The 27,314-nt window shown below is 44.4% G+C and overlaps 1 protein-coding gene across 3 annotated transcripts; it reads left to right on the top strand.

Moving 5' to 3' along the window:
• Positions 1-8,540: 8,540 nt before the first annotated feature.
• bmf1 (BCL2 modifying factor 1) lies at positions 8,541-20,871 on the top strand. Of its 3 annotated transcripts, XM_083791913.1 has the most exons (5): positions 8,545-8,664; positions 9,967-10,047; positions 11,194-11,388; positions 12,509-12,723; positions 19,533-20,871. In XM_083791913.1, exons 2-5 carry the CDS (start codon positions 10,041-10,043, stop codon positions 19,656-19,658), a joined length of 543 nt encoding a protein of 180 aa, XP_083648039.1. In that variant the 5' UTR covers positions 8,545-8,664; positions 9,967-10,040; the 3' UTR covers positions 19,659-20,871. The 3 variants fall into 3 exon arrangements, with proteins under 3 accessions (XP_083648041.1, XP_083648039.1, XP_083648040.1); XM_083791915.1 differs by lacking the exon at positions 9,967-10,047 and having other exon boundaries at positions 8,541-8,664; positions 11,198-11,388; XM_083791914.1 differs by lacking the exon at positions 9,967-10,047 and having other exon boundaries at positions 8,551-8,664.
• The last annotated feature ends 6,443 nt before the right edge of the window (positions 20,872-27,314 follow it).

Genomic DNA, 27,314 nt, shown 5'->3' with positions numbered 1-27,314 from the left:
ACATGCCACAAGATGTCAGATCGTGTTGTTTCTCTTTGCCCACCGTTGAAGTGTTCCATAACAACATCTGAAATAAGCAACCAAGCGATGTGTTCAAACATGGCGGCTCATGTGGCGCTTTCAGCTCTGTTCATAATGCTGCAGCTTGAGTCCACACTAAGACGGAGAAAGTGGATCATTTCACACCAGTTCTAAAATGTTAACACTGTCTCCCTGTCTGTCAAATAGATTACTTCAAAAATACTTAGAAAGCATTGAAGGGTTTATATGGCCAAAATACATTTCTGATCTTCTGCTATCTAATCTTATGAACCATCCAGACCTCTCATGTCATCTGGGACAGGTCTGGTTTCTGAACCCAGAGTAAAAACTAAACATGAAACAAACTCTCAGAAAACAGCATCAGGTCTGCCACATGAAGACCTTTATGTTTGCCATTGAGGCTTTTGGCTAATTTATTGTGCTGCACTGTATTTATTCTTATTTTTAACTGATTTATTTGAGCTTATTCTTTTCTGTTCTCTAGACTCTTATATCCTTTTATAATATGTCTTAATGCTCTGTTTTGTCTAAAGCACTTGGATAGCCTTGTTGAAATGTGCTACTACAGTAGGCTACATAAAATTGGCATGCTGTCATTGCTGTGCCTTGCTTAAAGCCACGTCTGATTGCAACGGTCACCTAACTGGATTTCAAGGAATGAATAGATGACGACAAGCCGGATGCAAACACTATCTCAATTAAAACACCCATAACAAACATGAATAAATCCTTAAAGTCTTCATTAAACGGCACTGATGCACGCATTCTGCCATCGGCCCTAAACAATTGGATTGTCACACAGCTTAAAGTCACTCAGATCATTTGCATGACTGACATACATTGGGGAAATGATTTACGGTAACATTGCAGCCTCTGATGCTTCAGTCATCATCAGATAATAGTGAACACATACAGTAGGAAGGGGGTTGTTCCTTTGGGTAAGCGTCTGAGACGATGAGCTCACTGGCTAAATTGCGGTAATCCCAGAACACTAAATCTGGGTTTATAAATTTAAAAGGACAATTACAATGCATCTCTGATGTTGGAAATCTTTGCCATCATGTGTAAAGTAAATGGTTGGCTTTTGCTATATAAATCCATCTCCAGAGAGGGATTTTGTGTGGGTCATTGGAATAATTTACTAATTTACTCTTGTGAATACTGGGTTCAAACTATGAACATTGACTGAAGACATGCAACAAAAGCCTTTGTATTGAGAGGTCAATTATACCAGAGTAATGTGCACCCAGATCAGTGATGTATGTTTACCAGACAGAAGTGAAAAGGTGGCCCTTTGCGTCCACGCTCTCAGTTACCAGAACCAGATCAGGTGTCGTTGCTTAATAATAACTATGGTGCCCTTAGCTCCATTTCCCATTTCTGAAAGAGTCTGGAGGTCACCGTCAGACACAAATCACCGTCCATCTCTCCACCCATCATGATGCATTATTCACTGGCTTTCACCTGAGAGGACCTGCATAAGGGGGTCGACAGACAGACTGAGAGGAAAACTGACAAACTGTCTCCTTGTCTTGAAAACAACACTGGGTGACTTAAGGTATAGTGACAGCAAATCAGTGAAAAACAAACAAACCACAGCAGTGCTCATGCTTTCTGAAAGTGAATGATTTCCTTAATGATATACCAAACATTACATACATTAGTCTTCTAGTAGAATGGCCCCCTTTTGGATTGCATTGTATTTTGTTTTACTGTACTTGATATGATTTTGAGATTTGACATTACTATGAAAACCTGCAATGTCGTCACTCCGTTAGTCATGCTACCATATTTGGCCGTCAGTCCCTCACTCCTTATGACACGTCACATCACAACCATATGGCGAGACCTCATCAAACCCTGTACACTGAGTAAAGACACTGCCCCCGCTGCCACCCTTAGATCTCCATATATGGAGCTGACCTGTTCTGACATTCCATATGTTGATCTGACCTCATCAAACCCTGTACACTCAAGACACGCTCCATATATGGCCAGTACAGAATTCATTCCATATGTTGATCTGACCCCCCTTGCCAAAGCGCCAGCGCTCGCCCAGCAGTCTGCTGTCACCCAGGCGGATCCGTTGCACGGTTGCTTCTCGCCCTTTCAGTGGTGATGTGTTTATCATCTATTGTTATCATTTTCATACCCAGTACACTCAAGTTAAATTCTCTCAATACTAAGGCAAATCATACTGTTTGTAGAAACTATTGGTTATTGCTCGAAAATGTGAAGAAATCTGAAGTAAAACAATAAAAGCAACATCTTCAGATCTTCAGACTCCAGGTCATCTGACTTAGAAAAGAAAACAAGCATACATTTGATGACATGATAACTGACCTGAGGCTAATCCTGTGGATGGCTTACACAGACAGCCTGTGTAAATACAGTATGTATGTGTGTGTGTGTGTGTGTGTGTGTGTGTGTGTGCGTGTGCATGCTTGCGTTCGCATACACGCACACTTATAGCCTCATAGCTTCAGATGTTGTCAGGTCCCATTCTTCTCCAAGGCTGATCTAATGTTGTTGACAGTTTGTTTGCTTAACTGTGTCAACCGCACAGATGCCTGTTTAGAGCAAACGGCTATTTCTTTGAGTTTGCGTCACGTGGGACTTGGAGAAATTTCTCCCAAACAGTACACGAATAAATGCATTATAAAATGCACAGCAAAGTGAATTAGTAATGTGATTCACAGTGTCAGAGATGTCTGCGTCTTTAGTATCCCATGGCTGTTTCCTCGGATCCCACACAGTAACAACCTTAGTGTTTATTTTATACATTTGTAAGTACCGGTAGCTGTCTCGAGAAAGAGAGAGAGAGAGAGTACAAATGTAACCCTAATGCACCCAGAAGGGTCCGTTTGGTCACATTTGTACCATCTCGGGGTCAAACAAACGCTGAGGATTTTGCTGCGTGTGACACGGAGTCAAGGCGACAAGGGGAGTCCCTCAGGGCAGGTCATCAAGCCCCCTTTTGTTGCCAGGTCACAGGGCTTCTCCATTGGGTCAGTGTGCCACACATGTCTCCTCTGACTGGCCAGCCGCCCGGACGCAGTTGTTGCCATGCTACATATGTGTTCTACTGAAACACACGATGGAAATTAAAAAAGAAAAAAGCCTTTCCAGTTTCCAGGCAGGATTCACACACGCATGATTGTTTGAGAGAAGCTGCATGTGTGTGTGTGTGTGTGTGTGTGTGTGTGTGTGTGTGTGTGTGCGTGTACATCTACTGTATGACTGAGAGAATGAGATATCAAGAGGGAAGATCAGTTACTGAGGAAGTGGAGCATGTGATTGTGCCGCCATGTGTGTGCACGTGCACACGTATGTGTGTGCGTGCAGTCGTGCACATCACTCGGAGCACGTGATTGTGCCACCATAATATGTGTGAGTGCGTGTGTGTGTACACATGTGACTGTGTGTGTGTGTGTGTGTGTGTGTGTGTGTGTGTGTGTGTGTGCACGCGTGCGTGTGCGTGCACATGCGTGTGTGTGTGCGTAGGCGCGCGTGCATGCGTATACACATCACTCTGAGCTCTTGGAAACAGTTTTCTGATGCAACAGAAACTGATGTATATATGCCTCTCCTCTGCTCATCCCAGAGGGTTCCTGGAATCCCGGGCGTCTGTGTGAGAGCTTGTTTGTTTGATCACCAGCATTCTGCAATGCAAGCACAAGCCAATGACAATGCTGTTGCCATCGGAGCTACTACAGGATAATGGTTGCTGTCTGTTGTTGTCACACACACCTTTTCTCATCGTTGTTGTGATGCAAGGCAAGCTAATAACTCCTGGAGGTTAGATGAAAAACGTAACGTTGCAATACCGTTCTTTGTGATTATGGTTACCTTCAATGTTTATATGGGGCTGTGTCCGTCCTCATTGCCGTGACTACTTGAACCCTATAGTGTTCAGGTTCTGCGATGAACAGTCGGTGAAAGTAGAAGATCTACAAGCTTGTACACATGCAATTTCTGGCTATATTTGATGTAGAGGGGGAAAATGGAGGAGGCCTGGTATAGACCCCTGGGAGACTCCGGTCAACTAAGTATACAGGGTTTACACTAAGTGGTTAAAAGCTCTTGCAGATCCCTGATAATCATGCACTAATGCATTTTAAAGAGCAGCTCTTGTTTGTTTAGTTAAAGGACGTTACATAATTTTTTACCTGAATTCTATTAGTGTATGATGAGGGCACGTGAAAATCGGACATAAAATGTGCACTGACCACATTCTCCTTGTGAGTTGTGACTCGTGAGGACCTTCTGTTGCGTGAATCCATATTATACCTGCCAATGTATTCATCCATTCATATACTGTACTGTACATACTGTATATTTTCTTTTTGGCTCATCATCATCCTTCGAGTGCCCTTGAGATCTGCGACACAAGCTGCTTCCACTGGTCTCTGTTGCTCATTGCCACACCAAGTTCATTCACAGTCAGTCCTGTGTCCCTACTCAGAACATCTGGAAATGTGAGAGGTCGTGTTCCTCTTGATGGGCAGGGTAGTCTCCACAGAAGAATATCCGAAATGACCTGGTCTTTTGCTCTGTGGCAGTGTCCAGCAAAGCGGAGTCTTCTTTCTGCCACAACAACTGAGATGGGGGGTGCCTCCGTAAATCTGAGCTTTAGTGGGATGGTCCTTTTTGGCTGCAACATTACATATCTTGCCACAGAAACAGATGCAATTCCAAATGATCAATTGTATATTATTAGACCTTGCGCGCCTATGTCGCGCTCAGGGGTGTGTGTCACAGTGTGTGTCACAGTGAATATTGAGAGACACAAAGTGTACATTTTGAACGAAGGCATGCAGACAGCGATGTGTCTTTGGCCACTGACCGTGTTTTGTCCGTGCTGGGCAGGTTGTGTGGGCACTTGCGATATGTCTTTGGCCACTGACTGTGTCTGCCACAGCTACATGTCACTGTACATACTTGTATGAGCATGTGACAAGTACAATCTCTTGAATCTTATCAGTGTGCAATTGATTACCATCTGTTGTTAGTGTATCCCTACAGTGTGTCTCCACTAAACTGAAAATCAAAGTAGGTGACTCTGAAACCTTGATTCAAACCACAGATGTAAAGACAGATATTTTTGGGCTGTGTATTTTTCCACCACCTCAGACTGAAGAGATAAATATTAATGGTCAGGCGGTTGTGGCCAGGGCTACGAGCCTGTTGATTTGGCTACGAGCCAGCAAACCCAGCATGAACTCTTGTCCCCACCTTGGAGTTCAAGATGACAGCTGATTTTACCTAAAGGCTCATATTTCTAATGGAATTAGGAGAACGAGTGTTGTAACTCAGTGGTTCCCAAACCTTTTAGCTCAAGACCCTAAAGAGAAATGAGACGTTTGCCTGGGAACCAAACCAGTGAAAGAAGAAAGTTGTAGATCTGCTATTTTCACTACTATTCATGAAATGCTTTAAAAAAAATGTATGTTTAATTGAGGAAATGGTTGGTTTTAATAGTTGTTTTTAATTGATGAAACGTTGTGATATTCTTTTTTGGTTTCAACCTTTTTTTAATCTGAAATTTACTCGTGACCCAAACCTACCGACCTACTCTTTGGGAAACAGTGTTGTAACATATTTGAGACCAAAGATGGAGGGATGACAGTAAGTTTATTCAGAAAATGAACATAATTTACATAATTATCTGAACATGTCAGGACAATAACGGGTTTAGAACATTGTTGAGGTTCTCTGTGTAGATGCAATATGGCCAACAAAAGACAATTACTCTTGAGCTTATATGACACATTAGTATGAACACTGATCAGACTAAACAAAGAACTTGGTGAACTCAATTAATTTAATACTTGCAGGACCACTTTGGAAACAAGCCCTTAGGGCTTTTTGTGTTATCCTTTTAGCCTCGTCGTATAATTGTACCACTGTACTATTTGCAAACTGTTAATAAAGTAGCTATATCGCCTGCACACTTCAAGAGTTTTAATTTCCTCATAATGAAAATGCAAAGCACTGGAAGAATTGCTGTCTGTCCTGTCATCCAAATGGCCTGTTCCATGATGGATTCTGGCCTGTCCTTTAGTAATTACATCTTGGCTTTTCTCTTCTCCACAATAACGTGTGTGTGTGTGTGTGTGTGTGTGTGTGTGTGTGTGTGTGTGTGTGTGTGTGTGTGTGTGTGTGTGTGTGTGTGTGTGTGTGTGTGTGTGTGTGTGTGTGTGTGTGTGTGTGTGTGTGTGTGTGTGTGTGTGTGTGTGTGTGTGTGTGTGTGTGTGTGTGTGTGTGTGTACGTGCATGGGAAGGGGGTCCTTTGTTTCACTTGTGAACAAAAGGAAGTAAGTATCAATGCTTCCACTTCTCAGCATCTCTTTTTTTTCCTTTTCCCCCCAGCAGTCACTCGTGAGAGAGGAATCAGGTTTCCAATATCATACTGAGAGAGAAAGCCAATCCCCTCTTCCACAGTGCATCTCCACCTCCTTGGACAGGCTACAGGTGGTGGTCAGACCCACATGTCCAGCCCATTCAGAGTGGACACAGGAACCAGGGATCCGTGACTTCAGTTCTCACACAGCTCAGTGGTGTGAGATAACACTTACAATTTAGGCAAGGTAAATAATCATATATTCATATAATGAAGAGAGACAGGGTAGTACCTCAAGAGACTAGGATAAATAAACCATGAACCTAGCATCTGTCTAAATAACATAAATCACATTGTTAACAATTTGTGGTCAGGAAAACAATAAGAAACATAACATGAGGACCAAGTGACCAAGCCATGTTGATCAGTATGAACGACCGGGAGTAGGCTAGGGCAATTTGGCAAATAACGGAAAATATATCGAAACCGATCTCGCTCATCGAATTCATTCATCAAATAACTGAAAAGCAGGTTATATATATATAATTTCTTTCTTATTTATTTTACATCAACGAATCGACACAAACAAAATTAATGCTAACAGATTTTTGGATCAAATTGATTAGTCTGATTAACCACTTAATATATATAGCCTATTATATTTAGCTGTAAAATAATTGCGTACAAAAACAGTGGAAAAAAGACGATCTACAAGCTCACAACTTGTCGCATTGTGATGCATTGTGAGCTTGCAGATCTGCTGTTTTCACTGTATTAAAAATAATTGTGCGTTAATTGTAATCGAGGTCAAAGTTAGAAATAACGGTGATATTGTTTTGAAGTCACGTCGCCCAGCCCTAACTGGGACAGAGAGAGAGGAGTCAGTTGGGGGCAGGGTGACACTAGCGTTCTGTGAGAGAATGCAGCAGAGTATCACCCTCCACCCCCAGCTGTCCCAGTGTTTATTGATCAGCGAGACCCCTGGGGCAGGGTGGGCTTCATTACAACCAGCACCAGCACCTACCCTGCCCTCCATAACTAGAGCAGTCCAGCACGCAATTATAGATCAGTGATTCTCAACCTTTTTAATGTCATGATGGATGATGGACCCCCAGTTTGATATGCATTAGTGCACTGTTTCCCAAACAGAGGTTCGGGACCCATTTGTGGGGCATGGGCCACTTTTTATGGGTCACGATTCGAGTAAAAAAAAAGTTCTACATTCAAATATTTCAAAAGATAGATTTTAAACCAAACAACTAATTATAAGAAATGCCATGAAAAAAAAAACATCCTGATGAAGGCGATTGAAACTTAATCTTGTCTACTAGTGTGCAGACACCTGCAGCCTGCCTGCACTGATGACCGCCAATGTGATTGACTCTCATAGAATGCAGTTTGTAGAGATTTTTTTACAACTTGGAAGAAACAACAATGCCATGTCTCCATTTCAGCTCTTGGCTTATTATTTCAGATTTGATATTCCACCCATCACCAGATAGTATGTTCTCAGAGTGGGGTCCAGGGACTCAGGGAGGGACCCCCAGGGGTCCTTGAGCATACCAGTGGTTTACAAGCTTTTTAATTCCAAGGACACCCATATGTTTCTGGTCCCTTTGGATAGCTTCCAAAGGGACCCTAACTCAGAGTTGTGTGTCCATGGAATTAAAAAGCTTGCAAACCACTGGTATGCTAAACAGTGCACTTCAAATGCAGGCCAAAGCTATAATAATTCTGCATTGTGTCACCACTCACCACTGCAAATGAGATTTCCTGGAGATTTACAGAAACATGCTGATCTAATTCTAAGTACACTAAGTACAGTAGTAGCAAGTTCAGCCCATCAGCCTACCCTACCGTAAACGCAGTCCCGTGCTACTGGGAATTTCCCGGCCACGTGTCTGAATACGCGATTGCGGAGTCTGGATGAAAACAAAGCAGCCGATTGGCCGCGTCGACGACATGGTGAAGCATGTTTAAAGGGACGCGGTCCCCGCGCGTGTAAACACAACAGCGTTGACCGGCACATGTGCCTGTGTCTTTAAGAGCCACTTATGTACCCGTGCCCGCGCCCCGCCCCGGAGGCGGAGTCACTTTTCCTGCCGACGTTTGCGAAATGAAATGAGCTTGTTGCCATTTGTTTCACACAGAGAATCCAACTTGTCGCGGAGGAGGTGATACACGGACTTAAATTGGCTTGATCTGCCGGGATTTCGAGACATCTGCGTGTATAAATATTTTTCTTCTATAAGACACAACAATCAAAGGACATATTTGTGGTGAGTTTAAAAAAATGCTGTTTTCTTATAATAGTTTCTTATAATAAATGACAGTAAAGCCGGGCACTGGGAAATAATACATATCAGTCCTATTGTTGTGAAACGGACAGCAACAACCTGTTGTTGTTGTTGTTGTCGTCGCTAGCGGGCTGATACAAAAGTTGCACCGCTGTATGTAATCTACTCTACCCACTGAGCTGTAAGCTGTGTAAACATAAACAACAATGCACCGGCCGGGGTGCGTGCGTGCGTGCGTGTGCGCGCGCGCGCGTATGTGTGTGTGTGTGTGTGTGTGTCATCATTCATGGAGCAGATGCTTGCCGGTGTTTTTGCCGGTTCAGTGCAGCTCATGTCTCTCCAGAGCAGAGCAGACTCAGGTTTGAGGTGGTGCCTCATGACATTCAGGGGCGCCGCTTGCCGACAACAACAGATCTAAGTTATAACAACGCGTCGCGGTGCGAGAAGTGACTTTATATCACGTGTATTAATAACAAAAGGCAAAGGATTATTATTATATAGGCTACTATTAGCAATCTGGCTGCGTATGTTTGCATTCTGTATGTCCTACCGCATTCTTTATTTTTTATTTATTTTTAATCGTAGGCCTAAATAGAATTTAGTTATTTTTTCTTTGTAATTACTATGTCAAACAATTAATGTAGATTTCCCCCCAAAAAATAAAAAAAGTATTTCGTTATCTGTTCGGTGGATTAATAATTGACTGATACGATAATTAAGTACAGTAGATCATCCAATTGAGGCAGTTAAATATTTAAGTGAAATCATTTGATTTGCTTATGCTAATAATAAGGGAGGGTGCACTGCACTGCAGAGCTTGTGCTGGGCAACAATAAATAGTCGTTTTAGTACTACCTAAAATGTAGGTCATTTGAATTTTGGTTATTTGCTTTAATGGTTTTAAGTATTCATTTCATGTGGAAGTCTGGTATGTATGAAAACCATCATGCTAACTGGCAACTGCCTAGACAGAAACAGTAATGAGTAGTGACACTGCTCTCTCTTTCTGCCTCTACACTCTCTTCGTCTGTCTCTCTTGTTACCGTGAGTGTACGTGCGGCCGGCAGGGGGCGCCGCTGTCTGGAAGCTACACACAAAGAGCAGCCCGTGGCCCAGGGCACAAACCCTGGAGCAATGAACATTAGTAACAGAATCCAACCAAGAAGAATATCCCAGAGTTGTGCCTCCTTTTTTTTCTTTTCTTTTTTTCCCTTTCTTTCTTTCTCTCTACATGTTCTTGCCTTGTGTTTGTCAAAACAAAGCATTATGTGGTTTTACACACAGGGCTTATTGTGAATGCACACAGGATGGCGTGAGGTCTGCAACTCTGAACACACTAGAGACGGGCCAATCTGCTTATGTTGGGTAAAGAAATGAAAACTCCTTCTCCGTGGCTGGCAGACTGACAGAGGCAGTGGAGGGAGAGAATGGCTTCATGCTTTATCCTCAAAGGCTGTCATTACCGTTTTGCTGTAGACCCTCATTTGGACGTGTGGTAGCAGCCTAACCCCGCATTACAACTCAATGGTGAATTGAGAGTGAGCTGGTGAGGCTACTTGAGTTTCAGCAGTATTTGGATACCTCTTTGACCCTTGATGTGCACGGGTTGACCCTGGAGAGAGACGCTGGCCTGCTTCTGTTGATCCCGTGCTGCATATGTGGTGGAAAGTGCTTTGGAAAACAAGTGCGTTTTCCATTACACATTTGAGCTATTTTTGTTCAAATTGTTGGCATGTAGACATGCATTGCCTGCAAGAGTGTTTATGTTGTGCACAAAAAAAATGCTATTCTGTCAACGTTCATAAGTAATGGTATCTTGGGGGGCATGCTAAGAAGCCAGGCTTTTAGCCACAGGGCTGGCTAGTGCAGAGGATGGATACCACCTCTCATTCAGTCTCGTCCGCCAAACCCCCATTTAGGTAAATTTAGCTCAACCCGAGTCTTCCCGACCACAGCCAATTGTGTGGTTTCATCACTGAGATGAACTGGGCCATTTGTCTAAATCAGCACTGAGCTCCTCGGCCACAAATGGAGGCCAACCTTTCGCTCATTCTCGCTCCCGCAGCTCGGTTTTACTGTAACTAGCCAGAAACGCTGATAGTAAACTGGTGTTTAGAGGTGTAGGTTGTACCGTGTGAGGTCATCTCATGTGGTATAGTATACACGCCCATACATCCCTAGATGTCTCCATTGGAGTCTGGGGGTTGTGGACGAGTGTGTATTATTTCTTGGACTTCTGTGCTCCTGGGAAGACCGGAACATGGAGTAAGACACTCGCATCTCAACCCCTATAGGCCTATACCGTATACACTTTGTTGTATGATGAATACCGGAAATATACAGTATCTACAGCCTCAAAGCTTCCAAAACACATTGTGATGCGAAATGTTGGGAGATTATAGATCAGTTATCTTTGCACAGTTTGAATTTTTTGGGCGTTGATAACGTTCTCCCCCCCCCCCCCTCCTCTCTCTATCTCTCTCTCTCTCTCTCTCTCTTTCCGCGGTAAAGGCAGGTCTTGCAACGCCCCCCGTATGGACGATGAGGAGGATGATGTGTTTGAGCCGGACCCCTACTGCTGGCGCACCACCTTCAGGGAGATAAAATACGAAGAACGGGGAACACAGACCCCCGGCCCTGCCTTCGGACTGCCCTACGGCATGCTGCCCTGTGGAGTTGCAGAAGAGCCCAGACCACTCTTCTACGGTGAGATGAACACACGGCACGCATGTACACACACACACACACACACACACACACACACACACACACACACACACTGAAATCACACTTGTCAGGGAGAGCAATCCACGCTTAGACTCACAAGTGCTTAGTTCAACTGGAGACCGAGGACAATCTCCCAAATTTCATTCTTAAAATATGGTGGAAACGGAGAGTAAAACATGTAAAAAATACAGCAGTGTAGATTTATTAGCAGCTGTACTCGCCACCATTCTACCCACTACCTTGCATTTAGGAGTTGCCATGATCAGTAGGCAGAGATCTTCAATTGTCTTGCATCGCGAGAAATAAATAGAAGATATAAAGATAAACCTTTATTGATCCCTGTGGGGACATTCAGGTGACTAATGCATGCATACTTGCACAGCTGTTATTGTCCCTGTGTGTCATAACCAGTGCTATAAAAGAAGTCTGAAACGTGATGTTGAGAGGCGGCGTGCGAGAAAGTAACACCGTATCTGTGCCTTTCTCACCCCGTGGCGCCTGATCGTCCCGGACACAGCGGCTTTTATGGCCCGCGTGGAGTGTACCCAGCTGCTTTGCCCATTCAAACGGCGCCAGGCTGGCGAGGGTGGCTCAAAAGGACATGCTGGGACAGTCACAGTAGCAGCGCTCACCTGAGCACCGACAGTCAGAGACTGGAGAGAGAGAGAATTGGCTGGTGTTGACGGTTGAGCCATATAATGGTGACGTCAGGAAAAACTAGGTCAATGTTCCAAACGAGCTCTCTGCAATGGTTGATCTCACAAACAAACTTCAATCCACACGAGACTTCATGTTGCTGACTTTGGTTTGACTATAAAATAAAGGAAAGCGGTGATTACACAAACTGTGAGCAGCAGGGAGTCTGTTCTCACAGAACGCCTCTGCCCCATTTATACTTGGTTGTCAGTCACGTGTTGGAAATGGCAGATTTTTACAAGATCACAATGCGTCGCAGCGCAACACATCAGGATCTTGTAGATCTACCATTTATCCGTGCACGACGCCGACACGCAACCAAGAAAATCAGGCGTTCAGTTCAGTAATAATAATAGTTAGTTAAATAAGAAGATAAATAACTCGCGGTCTCGATGCTCCCCAGGCAACGCAGGCTTTCGATTGCACTTCCCGGCACACTTTGAACTTGCTGGAGGCCAGGAGGCACATCGGCAAGGAAGCGAGGAGGAGGAGGAGCGAGGAGGCGGCGGGATGGAGCAGCGACTGCGGCAGCAGCCGGCGGCACGCAGCGTGGAGGCCCTCATCGGCCAGAAACTGCAGCTGATCGGAGACCAGTTCCACCGGCAACACCTACAATTGGTGAGGAGTACACACACACACACGCACACGCGCACACACACACACACACACACACACACACACACACACACACACACACACACACACACACACAGGCACGCATGCATTATGCTTCCATGGGGCCTTAACACCGACTGGCAATGCAGCCTTCAGACATAATTTCAACGACTGTGTGTGTGTGTGTGTGGCGAGTGCGTGCGTGCGTGCGCACACACACTCTGGGTTGGTTAAGTCACAGAAGAAAAGAGTCAGTCTGCATTCTGGCACACTAGCTCAATCCAAGGACATTCTTGACACTGTTTTAGATCCTACTCACAACCCGATGGTGGATTCCGCCCCCGTGTTTATCAGCGTTCCATTTTGTTTGGGCCGCTGTGTGTGTGCATACAGGGCATTAGCCCTGTGTTCTGTCTGACCCCCCCCCCCCCTCCCCCACCCAGCCGTTGCCAAGCCCTCCCTCTGCCTCCTCTTCCTGTTTATTTCTCTCTCTCTCTCTCTCTCTCTCTGTCTTCCTCGCGTTTCCTCTTTGAGTTGTTGAGAAAGGATGTGGGTATGCAGCACACCTTTTCACAGTGGTCAGGGTGACAAGACGGCGTCCGGCGAGGGTGACTTAACCCATTTAGGAGTAGGACTAAGGCCAATTCTAAAAACAAATGTCTTCTAAATCCTAAAGGTTTTCTGAAAAACCTATGTTTCTATGTCAGTGGTACTCAACCTTTTTCATGTCAAGAACCCCCATCTGAAAATATGTTTTTCCAGGGACCCCCCCAGAAGCAAAGATTTGAGTTAAGAACGTTCGCTCTGAAAGAATATATTCAAAGATTTGTGCCACATTTTCGTGATTTTTCAAATCTACAAGCTTGTAGCGCGGCACTCGGTGCTGCTGCTATTTTTCAAAAGCTAAAGTTTAACATAATGCTTAAAACACCAAAAGGGGTTCCCGTCCTACGTCCCCCGTTGTGGTCATGATGTGCTGTGAAAAGACACGAAGCACACCATGTTTCAGGTCACGCCGGCTGCACGGTGCAAATCCCAAGCCTTGGAGTTTCCAGAGACTTGGTGTCGCGTGTTGTACAAACACGAGGAACACAAGAGGCCCTCGCCGTCACCTCGCGTGAATCGCACCACACCACACCACTGCGCATTCGTTTTTACGTGCGCACGCGTGCACAGCACGCACATGCCTAGAAAAAAAAGAAAGGAGAGAGAGTGGGGGAAAAATAAATGAAAAAGCAGAAGTGGTGGGAGAAGGTAAACATGTTGTAACCCGACGCTGGGCGCGTGAGCCCTGAGGGGAACAGCTGTGGTTGGCAGGGAGTCTCCAGTCAGACCCTTCCCCAGCTGAGCACCAAGCCACAGGAGACGCCCAAAATAAGAGCCCTCCGCTCCGCAGCCACGAGAGGAGGGGGGGCAGGACCTCTAATGATGGCATGTAGGCTAGTATAGGACACACATTTACTTAATATAATTACATACACTCGATCCCCTGGGGAAAAGTAGGGGAGGGGGGGGTGGATCTGAATACAGACCCAAAACCACTTATCTGCATGGGCAGAGGGAAGGGTGTTGTGCACCAAAAATCCACAATCCACAAGCTCACAATGTGTCCCAGTGCGGCACATTGTGAACTTGTAGATCTGCTATTTTCATTATAACTCGGACTTAAATGAACCGGCACATAAAAATTCTGGGCATAAGATATAATCGAGACAATCGCAACCTCCTTGTATATATATATTCATACCCTCCAGCTCGACGTGACTCATGTGTGTAAAGAGATGCAGACACTCTCGCTCCGAGCGACCAGGCTACAGACAGGAGGTTGTACCGCTATCTGTGGCTGCCGAGTTTCACTGACACATGGCGGGAGGTCGCACGGGGTCAGGGCCAGGAGGAAGTGGCTAGAGTCGGCTCGCTGGCTGAGTAAACAGCAGACACGTCACAGTCAGAGTGAAAGAAGGGGTCTTGTTGTGATGAAGTCGACAGTACCTGTAGCTACACAAACTGACTGGCCATTTATTGGTCGTTATGGGATCATTGATAGTTTAATCGTGGAAAGGTAGACCTTTATTTATTTATTTCTTAAGGCTTACGCCTTTTATTGGTTTTTTGAAGGGACAGACAGTAGGCTGACAGGAAACGGGAGAGAGATGGGGGGAAGACATGCAGTAAAGGCCGTGTCGGGCTCGGGAGTCGAACCCACGGCACACTGCGACTGGATTACCAGTCGGGTGCCCAGACAGTTACGCCACCGCCTGGGCAGGTAGTCCTTTATTAATCCCTATGAGGGGGAATTCAGTTTCAGCTTCCACCAGCTGATGGCTGTTCAGATGGTTCAGTGTCTTGGTCAGGACTTGTGTTTCAGGCCTTGGGATAATGGACGCTAACGGAGATGCTTTCATGCTGTAGATCAGTGGTTCCAATTTCTTTTAAGCTCTGGACCCAAAAGTCCCCTTTTTTATGGAATTCTCTTAATTTTTCTTTGATTTGTTTATGAAATTACTGAAAATGATTTTTTTAACACATTTGACACTTATGATGCAGCCAGAGTTTTTCAGAATAATAAAGGTAATTCAATTCAAAGGCACTGGAGTGCCATGCAAATTAGAGAGATTTTACTCTGAAAATCCCCACCCCCGATTTCAGTGATCCCGTTTTATATTGATATAAATGACCTTAAGACGTGTCCACACGTCTAAGGCAGTAGGCGGTTTTATTTGATAGGACGTGACACGTCATCATAAGTGTTAATTCATGATTTCTGTTTAGTCTTTGCTTTTTGGGAATGTTTATTTGAATATGTTTTGAAATAATAATAATTAAAACCAAAATGTAGGAAACAAAATAAAACATAAAGGGACCCATAAAAATGTGTCCACGACCCACATGCGGGTCCCGACCCACTGTTTGGGAAACAGTAGGTAGAAGGATCAGCAATTATAGACCTTTGGTTGGCAGATTTATCCGCGGTTAACCGCAGTTTAGGGTGGATTTGGGTCATTCAAATATATTAATTAACATTAAAAAAGTTTATATTGGATAAACCGGTGAAATAATGCTGGAAATAAATTAATGGCATGTATCTATAGGCTTATAATAGCTTTTAAAATGCACAAAATGTCTGCAAAATCTCAAAGGCCTGTCTGCTTGTCTGTGGTTGGGTCGGTGTCTGTCGGCCTGACTGATGTTTGGACAGTGGAACCCTAAACAGTGACGTGTGGTTGATCTCCACTCGGCCCCGTATACAGTACGTTCTATCTGGGGCTCTCTGTGGTGTAGTGGTGCTATTAAGCCTTCAGCAGTGATGTAGGTAGGGCATCTCAAACTGCTGAATAACTTGGCAGCTCGGTGTGTGTGTTTGTGCGTGTGTGTGTGTGTCAGCACGTGCACAGTTGCACACACGCACGCATGCTTTTTAACGCCCATACTTGTTATTCTGCCTTTCCCCCGTCTCTCAACCGCTCGCTGTCACTCTGGCACACAAAACGCTCTCACCCTCAGTAATGTTGTTATTGTTCATCTCACATCGCCCCCTGTCAGTGGATGGCTGTCAGTGCTCCGATTGAGCAGACACTTGTCCTCCAAAACGTGCCATTTGAGACGCTTTGACGGCACGTCTTGTCAATGTGGACATGGGAGCGATGCTGCTGCGGCGACAGCGCGCTGTTCTCCCTCTCTGGGAGCCCCGAGGCCTCCGGCGAGAGAGCGGATTAGGTAGCGGGGGACAGAATGGGAGGGGGAGGACCGGTGGGCGCTGACAGATAAATTGCTCCTCAGTCTGGAGAGGGCTGGAGGGGGACGCCGGGGTCCCTGGAGGGGAGGCTGACATTAGCCGGCCCGCCATTTGAGACACTAGGCAATAATGACTGTCACAATGGCAGGAAGGCCGCGCCGGTCTGCGCGGGGCGAGGAGCCGAGTCGGGTTTCATCTCCGTGTTTTTTTTAAGAGAGACGACTCCCGGTGCTTTCGATAGGAGGTGTTGAAAGCAGGGTTTGGATGGTGTGTGTGTGTGTACGTCCATGTCGTTATCTTTGCACTGTTCCACTGAGGGCGCGGCACTCTCTCCTTTCAGCACTAGCAGAAGAGGGAGTAATATGCTGACCTCGAGTCCACAATACAAACTACTAACGTTGACTCTTTCTCGTGTGTGTCGGCCAGGAGGTGTTATTCGCCATTATCAAATATTCCAGCTCTTTTCTTTTCTCTCGTTTTGTGTCAGCGTTTCCTCCCTGGCGTGACTTAACTCTGAGCTGGCCCCGGCCACTGAAGTTGTTCTGTTTGGACAGGAGATAAGTGAGAGAGCTTCAGAGTGGCCGGGCTGACAGACAGCTTGCATGCGACGCTGATAAAGTCCATCAGTCCAGTGTCATGGTGACGACACTGTGCATCTGGCTAGGCTCTTTCTAACGGGCTAAATTTAGCGCCTGACTCACATTTTGACAGTTGGTGGTGTAACTTGTGACTAAAGTTGACAACAGGGCTGCCCACAACCCTCCCTCTATCTCGGTCTCTTTATTGTGTGTGCACGAGTGGAAAAGGTCATTGCCAGGGACTTTGTGTCTCATTGTTATCAGGAAGTTTTGCACTTGTAACTTGTTTGCAAATTATACATTATTTTCTTACCCACATGAACCCTATACTGTCCATGTCAGAAGAGGCCCTGGGGGTACACCGCTCAACTGAAGTTAGTCATGCTTTGTGGAACAAAAAATAAATAAAGAGAGAGAACAGATTGTCAAATTGGTTATTTATCAGTTAAGTGTAATGTAGGCTCTACATGTGGTGTCATGTGACAGCCTTGATTTGTATTAGTAGTTCAACTGGACCAGATCTGCTTTCACTGTCCAGCTGAACGTTAAACTGAATATACAGCCTCTCAGTGCTACGCTGATCTTGTAATAACAGATGGAACTGGTTTGTAGTCTCTACTGTAATTACTTTTTTTCCTCCCGTTTTTTAAAAGTGTCTCGGGGCACATTAGCCTACTCTCTCTGTTTACCAAGTGCAGTCACTTTAGCTGCCAACAGTCCCTGGGATGTCTCTTTAGTGAATTAATCAAATCTGTGCTTTATGTAACGTAGCCTATATTTATCGAGCGCACATCCATGTTATTGTTATGCTCCTATCCAAATATCCCCTGGGAAGATTTGGATACATACATTGAGGGGTGGTGGGGGGGCTGGGGGGGGGGGGTTGAAATGTTTGATCAAGATTCCCGGTATACCCTCAGATTGCTGTTGGCAATTCCTGATTTTGTTGTTTTCAGCCTCCTGCCTTTGATCAAAAAGAGCTGGTGTGGTGGGAGACCTGCACGAGCTGGTTGGAACCTGGCGAAGCTTATGCAACACTTTGCAACATTCACCACACTTTGTCTCAAGCAGTAAACCCGAGTTATACTTAGTTGCGGGCAGGTGTCGCACACCGATAATGGCCAATTTACAAGCTCACAGCGCATCGCGCTGCGACGCGCTCTTAACTTGCAGATCGGCTATTATCGGTGCACGACACCCGCATGCAACAAAGTATAAATCATGCTGTAGAGTAGACAACCCCCCCAAGGCTTATCACGACGCCAGCAGGTTTTGGCTGGTTGTAAATATGTCAACATTTGGACACCACCTCGGTAGTCATGTAATATGGCATATCTAATCGGAGCCGTCAGACACTTGGCTCTGTCGTAAACAAACACAGAACCTGAGATGTGTGTGTGATGTCGTAAACAAACACAGAACCTGAGATGTGTGTGTGATGTGTGCATTGTCACGGCACGAGAAAAATAAGCTAAGCTGGGGTACTTTTTTTTTTTAGTTTACGGCCAGTCTCTGAAAATAGCTTTGGCGTTTATCGGGTGTGGTGGAGTCTGCCTTTCGTCTTGAGGATGAACTGTCAGGAGCGTAGCACTCGGCTACTGTACCTCTCTCTCTCTCTCTCTGGCAGATATGAGTTTCCAGAGGCTTTCCGCCCCTCCTCAAGACCTCCCTAATCCCATTTAGTGCAATTATCTTATCTCCTCCTTCTCAATGGTAGAGATAGCATTATCCCTCTAATCGCACGGAATCCAATTGGCTCATGGGCCAGAGCGAGAGAAAAGAGGATCACTCCTGCAGCCGAGCTCTGCCAGGAGGACAGGCGCCGTGTGAGCTGATGACGGACGCGCGTGTTCACAATATGGCTGTTGTTGAGCGAGTGTCTTAAATGAGTGTCCGAAGCCCTTAAAGATAGAGAGAGAGAGAGAGAGTCCTCTAATAAGTAGTGGTCTACTCTGAAGCAGACTGTTGTGAAAATATCAGTGTCATTCCGGTGTCTGGTTTCGAATGACCTTCTCCTTATGCTCTACTCTGGGTCAATCAGCACATATCATTCAGGGCACAACACAAACCCATTTAACCCAATACTCCCACCCCCAAAAATAATGACCCCATTAGTGGCTACCGTCATTCGTGACCGAGTTCCAGCTCGGTGGCCATACAGTACATGTGTAGTGTACAGTATGCAGTGTTCTCACAAAATAAAAGGAGAAACTGCACACACTGGATGCAAGTTCAATTTATTTGGCCAAAACTTAGATCACATTCCTTCGCACATCTATCTTAGAGTGTGTGCTGTTTCTATGTACAGTATACTCTCAACCTGCACTACATGTAAATTGTCTTAACCACTTAAGCCCTATTTTATACTACTTACTATGGCGTTTTTGCATCACAGTCCATTGTGAGCTTTAAGATCTGCTACTGCTATATGAATACGATTGATTGATTGATTGACTGATCTGACATGTATCTGCCTCTTGTTGTCGCTTGTATTGCAGTATCAGCGAAACCAAAGGAACGTGCCCGTGGGGCCGCTGTGGTGGCGTCTGGCCTCGGCCCTACTCAGCCTTCTGTTCGATAGGGGGGCCATCGTGGGAGGGGGCGCCGCCATTGGACGGAGGTGAGGGGACGGTGTCTCGTGTCCCACACTCCATGGACTCCCATCTCTCCGAGGAACTGGACTCCTAATGGCACTGTCAAATCTAACACGGGTCTGTTGAGAAGACGGGAGAAAAGGTCACCGGCGGGCCGGAGACAAACCAACTTTTTATACGAGGTCATGTTTTTTTCTTTTTTTTTAATCCCTTCTTTCCACGAAGATGCCATGTTGTTGTTCAATGAGATTCCTCCACAGGACAATGCTCCTATTTTCGGTAAAAATGTGCAGTTGTAGTATTTTGTACAATACGTTGTTCTCGTCACATTTGTTTGCACTTCCATATGTGTCCATCTGGAATGACCTCCGTAGATACTGGGAATGCCTTATCGATGTCCCCTGCCACAAGCCGAACGCGTTTCATCGTTTATAGTGTTGAGAACAGAGGGGAAGGATTGGGAAGGACATTCTGTGTGGTAGAGGGGCTTCCCAGCTAACCGGTCACCTTGATGATTTACTCATTTCCAAAGAGGCAGTTTCTCAGAACAAAGCATTTTGCACCTCAACTTTTATCTCCTCAGTGGAGTTTATATCCTTTTTGCTACACTTTCTCACTTTTATCTTAATAAACACTGCCCCACAGTATCACTGAAAACGTTAGGAACAAGCTGTAAGTATTCTTTGGCCTTTAAGGGCACAAGACAATTATTTGGTTAATCTCAAAATCTAGTTGTTAGGTTTGCCATTTCGGTCAAGACCCCATTATTGTCCCTTCAATTTGATCTTGTTCTTGATTTTGCTCTGCAATACAAATAGCCCTCAGTGTTTTTAGATAGTGTGTTGTGCGTTTGATTCTTTTCACTACACCTCCATGCCCTTGAAGTGGAGCCTCGGATCCACTGTTTTTGCACTAGAGTACCACCCCTCAAGAGTTCAGATTGTTGTTACCAAGCCAACCTCTGTCACAAATGAAGGCTTTCAGATATGTCTTAACTTTCTCACTGCATGATTTCAGTTTTTCTTTATTTTTTATCCCTATGTCCAAGACAAATCATCAACCTTGAGACCAGACTGAACATGGATGGGTAATAATTCTTTGTGCCGGGGGTGTCGGTGGCCTAGAGAAGGTTAACACAGTCACAGTAGAGCGGTGTGCCTCGATACAAATGTTTCTAACTCTCTTATCTATGTGTTCTGGACACCAAAGCAATACTGTATAAATCAACCTGTGAACAACAGCATTTCTTCCTCTCAGGATCATTTAACATTTTATCGGGTGATCTTTCTTTTTTTCTTTTCTTTTTCGTCGGGGACTCTTTCATGTTTGACCACTGAGCCTATCGATATTCAAAGTTGAAAGAAAGAAAAAAGTCACAGTGAAATGGACTGTAACTATTGTTGAAATATGAATAGTTTGAAGACACTGTTGAAGATGCTGTTTGTTTTGTTCTTTCCATTGCCTAACTCTAGGCACTACGTTTTGTACCCAAGGAGGGGCAGTACATATGGGGGAGCTGTGAATGACATAGTTCCTAACAACAGATAATTGTCAAAGTTTACCACTCTGCAATTAGTGTAAGCTCTCATTAGAAAATATCTTAAAGATGTCTCAGGGACAGACTTTTAGGCTACTGGTGACCTTGAGAATCCGTTGCATCATAGTACAAGGTTCACGATAAAGCCCCTTAAGAAGGCATGCGCTGGGTTCACTCTGGATGTGGAAACGCCGGGAATGATTTATTGTTATTGCCGTTATTGCTTGTCTGAGGAAACAGAATAAATTAATTTGACTCTTACATACCTGTACACAAGACTTAATAAAGAAACCTTGAAATCTCTAATCAGAACAGTCGCTGAACTTTGGGAGCCTGCCGCGGTTCTCCACACCCCTCCAGGCAGTATCAACAGCCCAGTCATTTAACAGAGGCACCGAAAGGAAAGTGGCTGGTACGCCTGGAGCTGCGCAGCAACTAGCTGCACTTCCACGCCCAGTGAGAACCCAGTGTTATGCTTAAATTACCCTTGGTCATACGATGGTGTCGTCCACTGAAAAAAAGCCATTGCGTCACTGTCACAACATTGTGAGCCTGTAGATTTCCGGAATGCAACGCCATTGTACGATGGAGTATATATGTCAGGTTTTTTAGCCACATTTTCGTTCTTTGACTCCAGTTCACACCCAATTTGGCTAAACGCATCGTCACGTACACAAGGGCTTGAGGTGGACTTGACCACTACGTGGTGAGATGGGGGGGCTACTGGGCATGATAGTAGGAGGCGTGTGAGGTCAAGTGAATGTGGTCGTGGTGGTTATAGTTTCCTGCGGATCCTGAACGCTGAGCCAGTCCCTGTAGTTCTCCGTCTCGCCTCTGGGTTGTCGACGTCTCCTCCTCGTCCTCTCAAAGTCCTGCATAATGTACTGCTCCTTCCTCTCTTGGGTGGTGTTCATTTGTTCTGTCGTTTTATTTTTGTAATTTATTTTCTTTCTTATTTATTTTTTTGTACATTTGCCCATTTCTACTGTATACATTTATGTGTGCAATTACTTGTTTCTCCATGTGTTTTTCTTTTGGTTTTGGATGTGTATAATGGTCAATTTGTTTTGAGTCTGTGCAGAACAAGGGTTTTTGCCTGCGTTGCATCTGGTATTCCTGAAGGGTTGTGATTTCCAGGGATGAATGCCAACGAGTTCAGGCATTTATTTTCTTTCTTCCTGAATCATCCACCGCAGTTTTAGGAAGAATAATAATGTTTGATTTAGAAAAGCTGTAGCCTAGATGGAGCTGTGAGGGTTTTTGACCAGTGTCAACCATCTGGCATTTTCAGCAAAACCTTTCAAAAACATTCAAAAATAGCAGATCTACAAGATTGTGGATCGGCTATTTTCGCTATCCGTCATACGACGCAGTACCCACATATAGGGTCTTAAGTGGTCAACTGAGACAGGAGAACAGGCTATGGCTTTGCCCTTACATTAAACGACTCGTGTCGCCCATTTTAATCTGCAGTACCACAACATTGTCTATGCCACCAACACAGAGGCGACATCAGAAATGGTTCCAAAAGAACGCTGCAGATACTTTTGGAAACTCACTCTAAAATGCGCAGGGTTTGTTTATTTTTTATTTTATTTTTTGGGGGGAGGGGGGTTCAATTTAAAAAATATATAATTCTTTGTTTCTGTAATCAACATGCACTGGAAAGTACTTTTGTGTCTGTAGATCCTATGGGTCCCTGATCTATTGTGTTTTATTGTATAGTGTATACTCTGAATTGTTCTCTCTGAGGTCTGTCATGGGCTGAAGTGGCCATGTGTTATCTGGCTATGATCTGGCATATTTGATTAATTGGAAAGGGAAGCAAGCCACCAAGGTGCCCTGTATGATTTGTTAGAAGAGGTTCCCAAGCTGCACTCAACCCTGATTTAAACGTAGTTGCGCGCCTTTTGTCGCACACGGAAATGGCCGATCTACAAGCTCACGATGCGTTGCGAGCTTGTAGCACTAGCTCGACTATCTTCACTGCGAGACACTGACACGTTGCTTAACAGGCCGCACGGCATGACGTTCAAGTGTAGGAAAACCTTGAGTGCGATATGTATTCCATGGAAACCATCAGTGTCTTGAATTTTGTAGTCCACTTTCTATAAATTTGAAGTTTTAAGGAAGGTTTTTTGATTTTTATTAATTTTTGTTTTGTTTTTTAAATGCGAACATTTCTTGCCTCTTGATCTTTCTTAACGTTTTAAAATGTATTTTCTTATGGAAAAAAGGGTCTGTTTTTATAAGGACAGTTCAAAGTTGTAAAATAATTTTTATTAATACCTGATGGGCCTTTTCAAGTCTGATCAAGGGCTCACTTTTTCCCCCTTTTTTGTAAAAACGTGGGACATTCCTGTGCGCATTTCCTCGTGGTGCATTAACGAAACCAAGCGAATCAATCGGAGGACAATTCAGTGTTTAATTTGGCTCAGGAGCTTAGATCATCCAGTATGAAATAAATGCCCTTCTTTACTGAACATATGAACTGTACGAGTATTACTGAAACCCTGGAAAATGCCTTTAACTGCTCAGTTTCAACAAAGTCTTGATCATCACACACTCTCTGTATACCAAGAAATGAGACCCAGCGAAAATGTAGCATTTTTGTAAACATTGACTGTGTGTTTTCGAGACTGTACTGTGCACTCATTTTGTGTTCATAATTTTGTTGTTGATATAATATGGAAGTAAGGACAATTTGTTATGTAGTGCAATATGCTGTACATAAAGAGCTTTGCTCTACAAATCTTTTTTTTTCTGAATTTCTTGTTGTTTATTGGTACTTTTTTCAATAAAATTAAAAAATGAACGTGTGAAAGGCTCTCTCTGTCTTTTGTCACCTCGATCCCACTGAGGAAAGTCTATTATGACTGAATGTTGATTTATTCTCCACTCCTTTACTCTGCCCCTCACTTGTCTAACACCACGATTTGACTTTGTTTTAAGGAGTTCTCTACTGTGAAATTAATCCGGAGAAGGTTTAGCCAAGTGCCAGAGGCTAGCCAGGCGTTTGAAGCTAGCCAGGCGTTTGGCACAGAGCAGGCCCATCACATCTCTCCCGCTGTTAGGTCGTTAATGTTAATTTAGTGGGAGCTCCCTAACGACCTGCAGCCTGTACTCCGTATGCAGGCACATGTGCGGCCGGACACGCAAGAACGCACACGTGTACGAGTGTGTAGCATGACTTTGACAACTAGGGAGTATACCTGACCTGTCCCACAGGCTTAGTTCCGGAGACGAGTCCATGTGTAGAGAGAAAGTCAGTTGTTAAACCTCACATCGTGTAAAGACGGGGAGATAGCGGATCTACAAGCTCACAACGTGTTGCACTGCAACGCGTTGTGAGCTTGTAGAACGGTTCTTTTCGGCACGCAACCAAGCATTTACTGTCACTTCCTGAAAGGTCAAGCCCCACGTTGTTGAACCTAGCTTAGTCACACTGTTGCACGGATGCTGCCGGGGCATGTGAGTGATAGATGGCTCATAACACATAATAACAAGGAAGTTCGGCATGCACATGTGTGTGTGTGTGGGAAGGGGGGGGGGGGAACTATTGTTCCTATAGAGACTATGGGGTCGATTAAGGACTTCTATTTTACTTACTTCTATATTACTAATCTAATTACAGTATTATGATCTGGGGGCGTGTAGTATGTCATATTGCAATTTTGGGCATGTTAAGAAGCGCTTTTGACACCCCGCGGAGTGCGCAAAACGGCCTTGAATTAGTCATGGGTGTGTTTAAGGCGTGTTTGAGACGTACCCAATCAACATGTCCGTACTATTCTCTTTACCAGTCAGCTGATGTCACATACGGAATGCGCACTTTGGGGATCGTGGTATGACATTTCTTCAGGCTGGCACCATAGAAGACATGACATGCCTTTGTCACATTTGGGTTAATTATTCCTATTGCACTGCATGCTGTCACCTTTATGCCTCAAAAGAACAGACCCACCTTTCAGATCGGAATGGAATTGCGAGTAGATAGCAGCATATAAACAATCCATGCGTAATTAATTAATTCGATAACGATAGAACCATGTACCATACAGCGAATGAAAGCAAGATTCCTAAGGAATATGGAGATTTTTACATTTAATAAAACGGTTGAGAAATGAGAGAACCATGAGTGTTTATAGGCTAATATCAACGTTTTTTTATGAAAGACCAAACGGGCTGTGAACTTGAAGAGCTCAATCACCATCCCGACACGGAAGAAATATAGCCTAGTGCATGCATGTATATGTACTGTTGCACTTGCACACAGTAGCCTACACACGCTCTTTATTTGTTTCTATTGAAAAACACCAGTAAAATAACGTTTATTATATTTTATTTCATTCAAGTCACGACGAAGGAATGAGTTGAATGCGTGCTGCGTAATGCTGTGGCCCTGATGGTATGGTCTTCGCTGAGTTCGCTCGTAGCATTTTATTGAAGAAGACTTGAATCGGGTGTGATACAGCATATGAAAGCACATTTCCCACGGATTATGGAGATGTTTTTATTTATTTTTAAGGTTGAGAAATGAAAGAATTATGGCCGTTTCTAATCTCAACATTTTTTTTTAAAAGACGCAAATCTGCCATGTCTCATAGAAACAAGTAAATAGGTCTATAAAAATAAGCGCATATAACAGGGGTCTGTAACCTATTTTAAATGAAGTGCCATGTTTTTATTTTCTAAATAGTGAGTCTGCCATATCCAGATTAATTTGAATGACACCACATTAAAATAAAAAAACATATTTTGATTGTCCACAAATATAAAGTTCTTCCTTCTTTTTAAATATGTTCTTGCACATTGTTATAATGATCATTATATATCCCCCTGCAGTCAGAGTTCATAGTTTTAATGAATGAATGTGATGCATTGTGAGCTGGTATAGATCTGCTATTTTCAAAAGTAATCTTTTTATTTAATTTTTGGATTAGCTGTCCTTAGTTGGGCAAATGCATTCATCTGGGGATCCTTGACATGGGAATGTGCTGTGTGACGATCACTGGTTTAAACAACATTAGGAGAAAAGCCCAAATAACCACTTTAGAAACAAGAAAAGCAACCACACAAAGCAACTTTACAGAAAAATAAGCCGCTTATAATAAACAGACATGGCAACACTCTACCAGCCTTCCAGAGCCGCTCAAGTGTCAAATCAAACAGTGCTTTTTGCGTTTATGAGGTGGTCAGACCCACGTCTAATCGTTATGCGCTGAGTGTCTTTAGGTCAAGGGGCTTAATAGCAAATTGCGCAAAGCGAGAATAATTAACATATGGACACTCCCACAATGCTAAAATATTCAGGGACGCGGTATGCCAAATGTGTGTGCGTTCAACACGGGCCGAGTGCGTTCAACACGGGCCGATATGCCTTTCATAATACGAATGTGCGCAGAGCGAGGCCAATTTATGTATCACGACCATGTAAACCGCACCTTCAAAATCGACCTGCTTAGGTGTAGTATTAGTTCGTATACAAGAGATATAACCATATCCAAGCATGGTAAATGCAGACAGACACTGCTGTCAAGCATGTGACAGCGAGAACAGCCCAGATAGTGTTGCTCTCCCCTTCAAAAGAGCAGACATGTCAAAGCTGTGCGGTGTCTAAAGTCACCTCCCTCAGGGCTGACGCGTGTCGCTGCCATTGTCATGGCTGCCAGGTATGGTTTCATGCCTCGCTGACACCCGACTCACCTGTTTGGCCACTTGCAGCACGAGTACTCCCTCGCCCGGGGCTGCCCCCCCCCCTCCAACACACACACACACACACACACACACACACACACACGCACACTCACACACACACACACACACACACACACACACACACACACACACAGAGGGCGTGTCAGTCAGAGCATGTGGTCGTTGCAGAGGATGTGGTAAGGTATTCAACACTGTTCTGTGTTCCTCTTAATCCTGTGGGTTATGTCGTTTAAGTAGGCCTATGTAAAGTATGAATTTCAAGGCTTGCTAATTACCAGTGATAATTAGTGACACAATTGTCAAAATATTAATATTGGACACGGATTCACACAGATCTCACATGGAAGAAGGCAGATGGGCTGGCCAATAGTCAAACATGGCAACATAGGTACGGACATGATTGGAACATTACCTGGCTGTATTTAATTATG

This window comes from Protomyctophum parallelum (assembly GCF_964188405.1).
Source record: "Protomyctophum parallelum genome assembly, chromosome: 20".
Lineage (NCBI taxonomy): Eukaryota > Metazoa > Chordata > Actinopteri > Myctophiformes > Myctophidae > Protomyctophum > Protomyctophum parallelum.
The sequence above is the reverse complement of the archived record's forward strand: the minus strand, read 5'-3'. Positions and strand labels throughout refer to the sequence as shown.

Excerpts from the sequence above, each read along its gene's own strand:
- bmf1 (XM_083791913.1), top strand. Across the intron at positions 11,389-12,508 it reads GCCCAGACCACTCTTCTACG|GCAACGCAGGCTTTCGATTG; the intron begins GTGAGATGAACA and ends GATGCTCCCCAG. Across the intron at positions 12,724-19,532 it reads ACCGGCAACACCTACAATTG|TATCAGCGAAACCAAAGGAA; the intron begins GTGAGGAGTACA and ends CTTGTATTGCAG.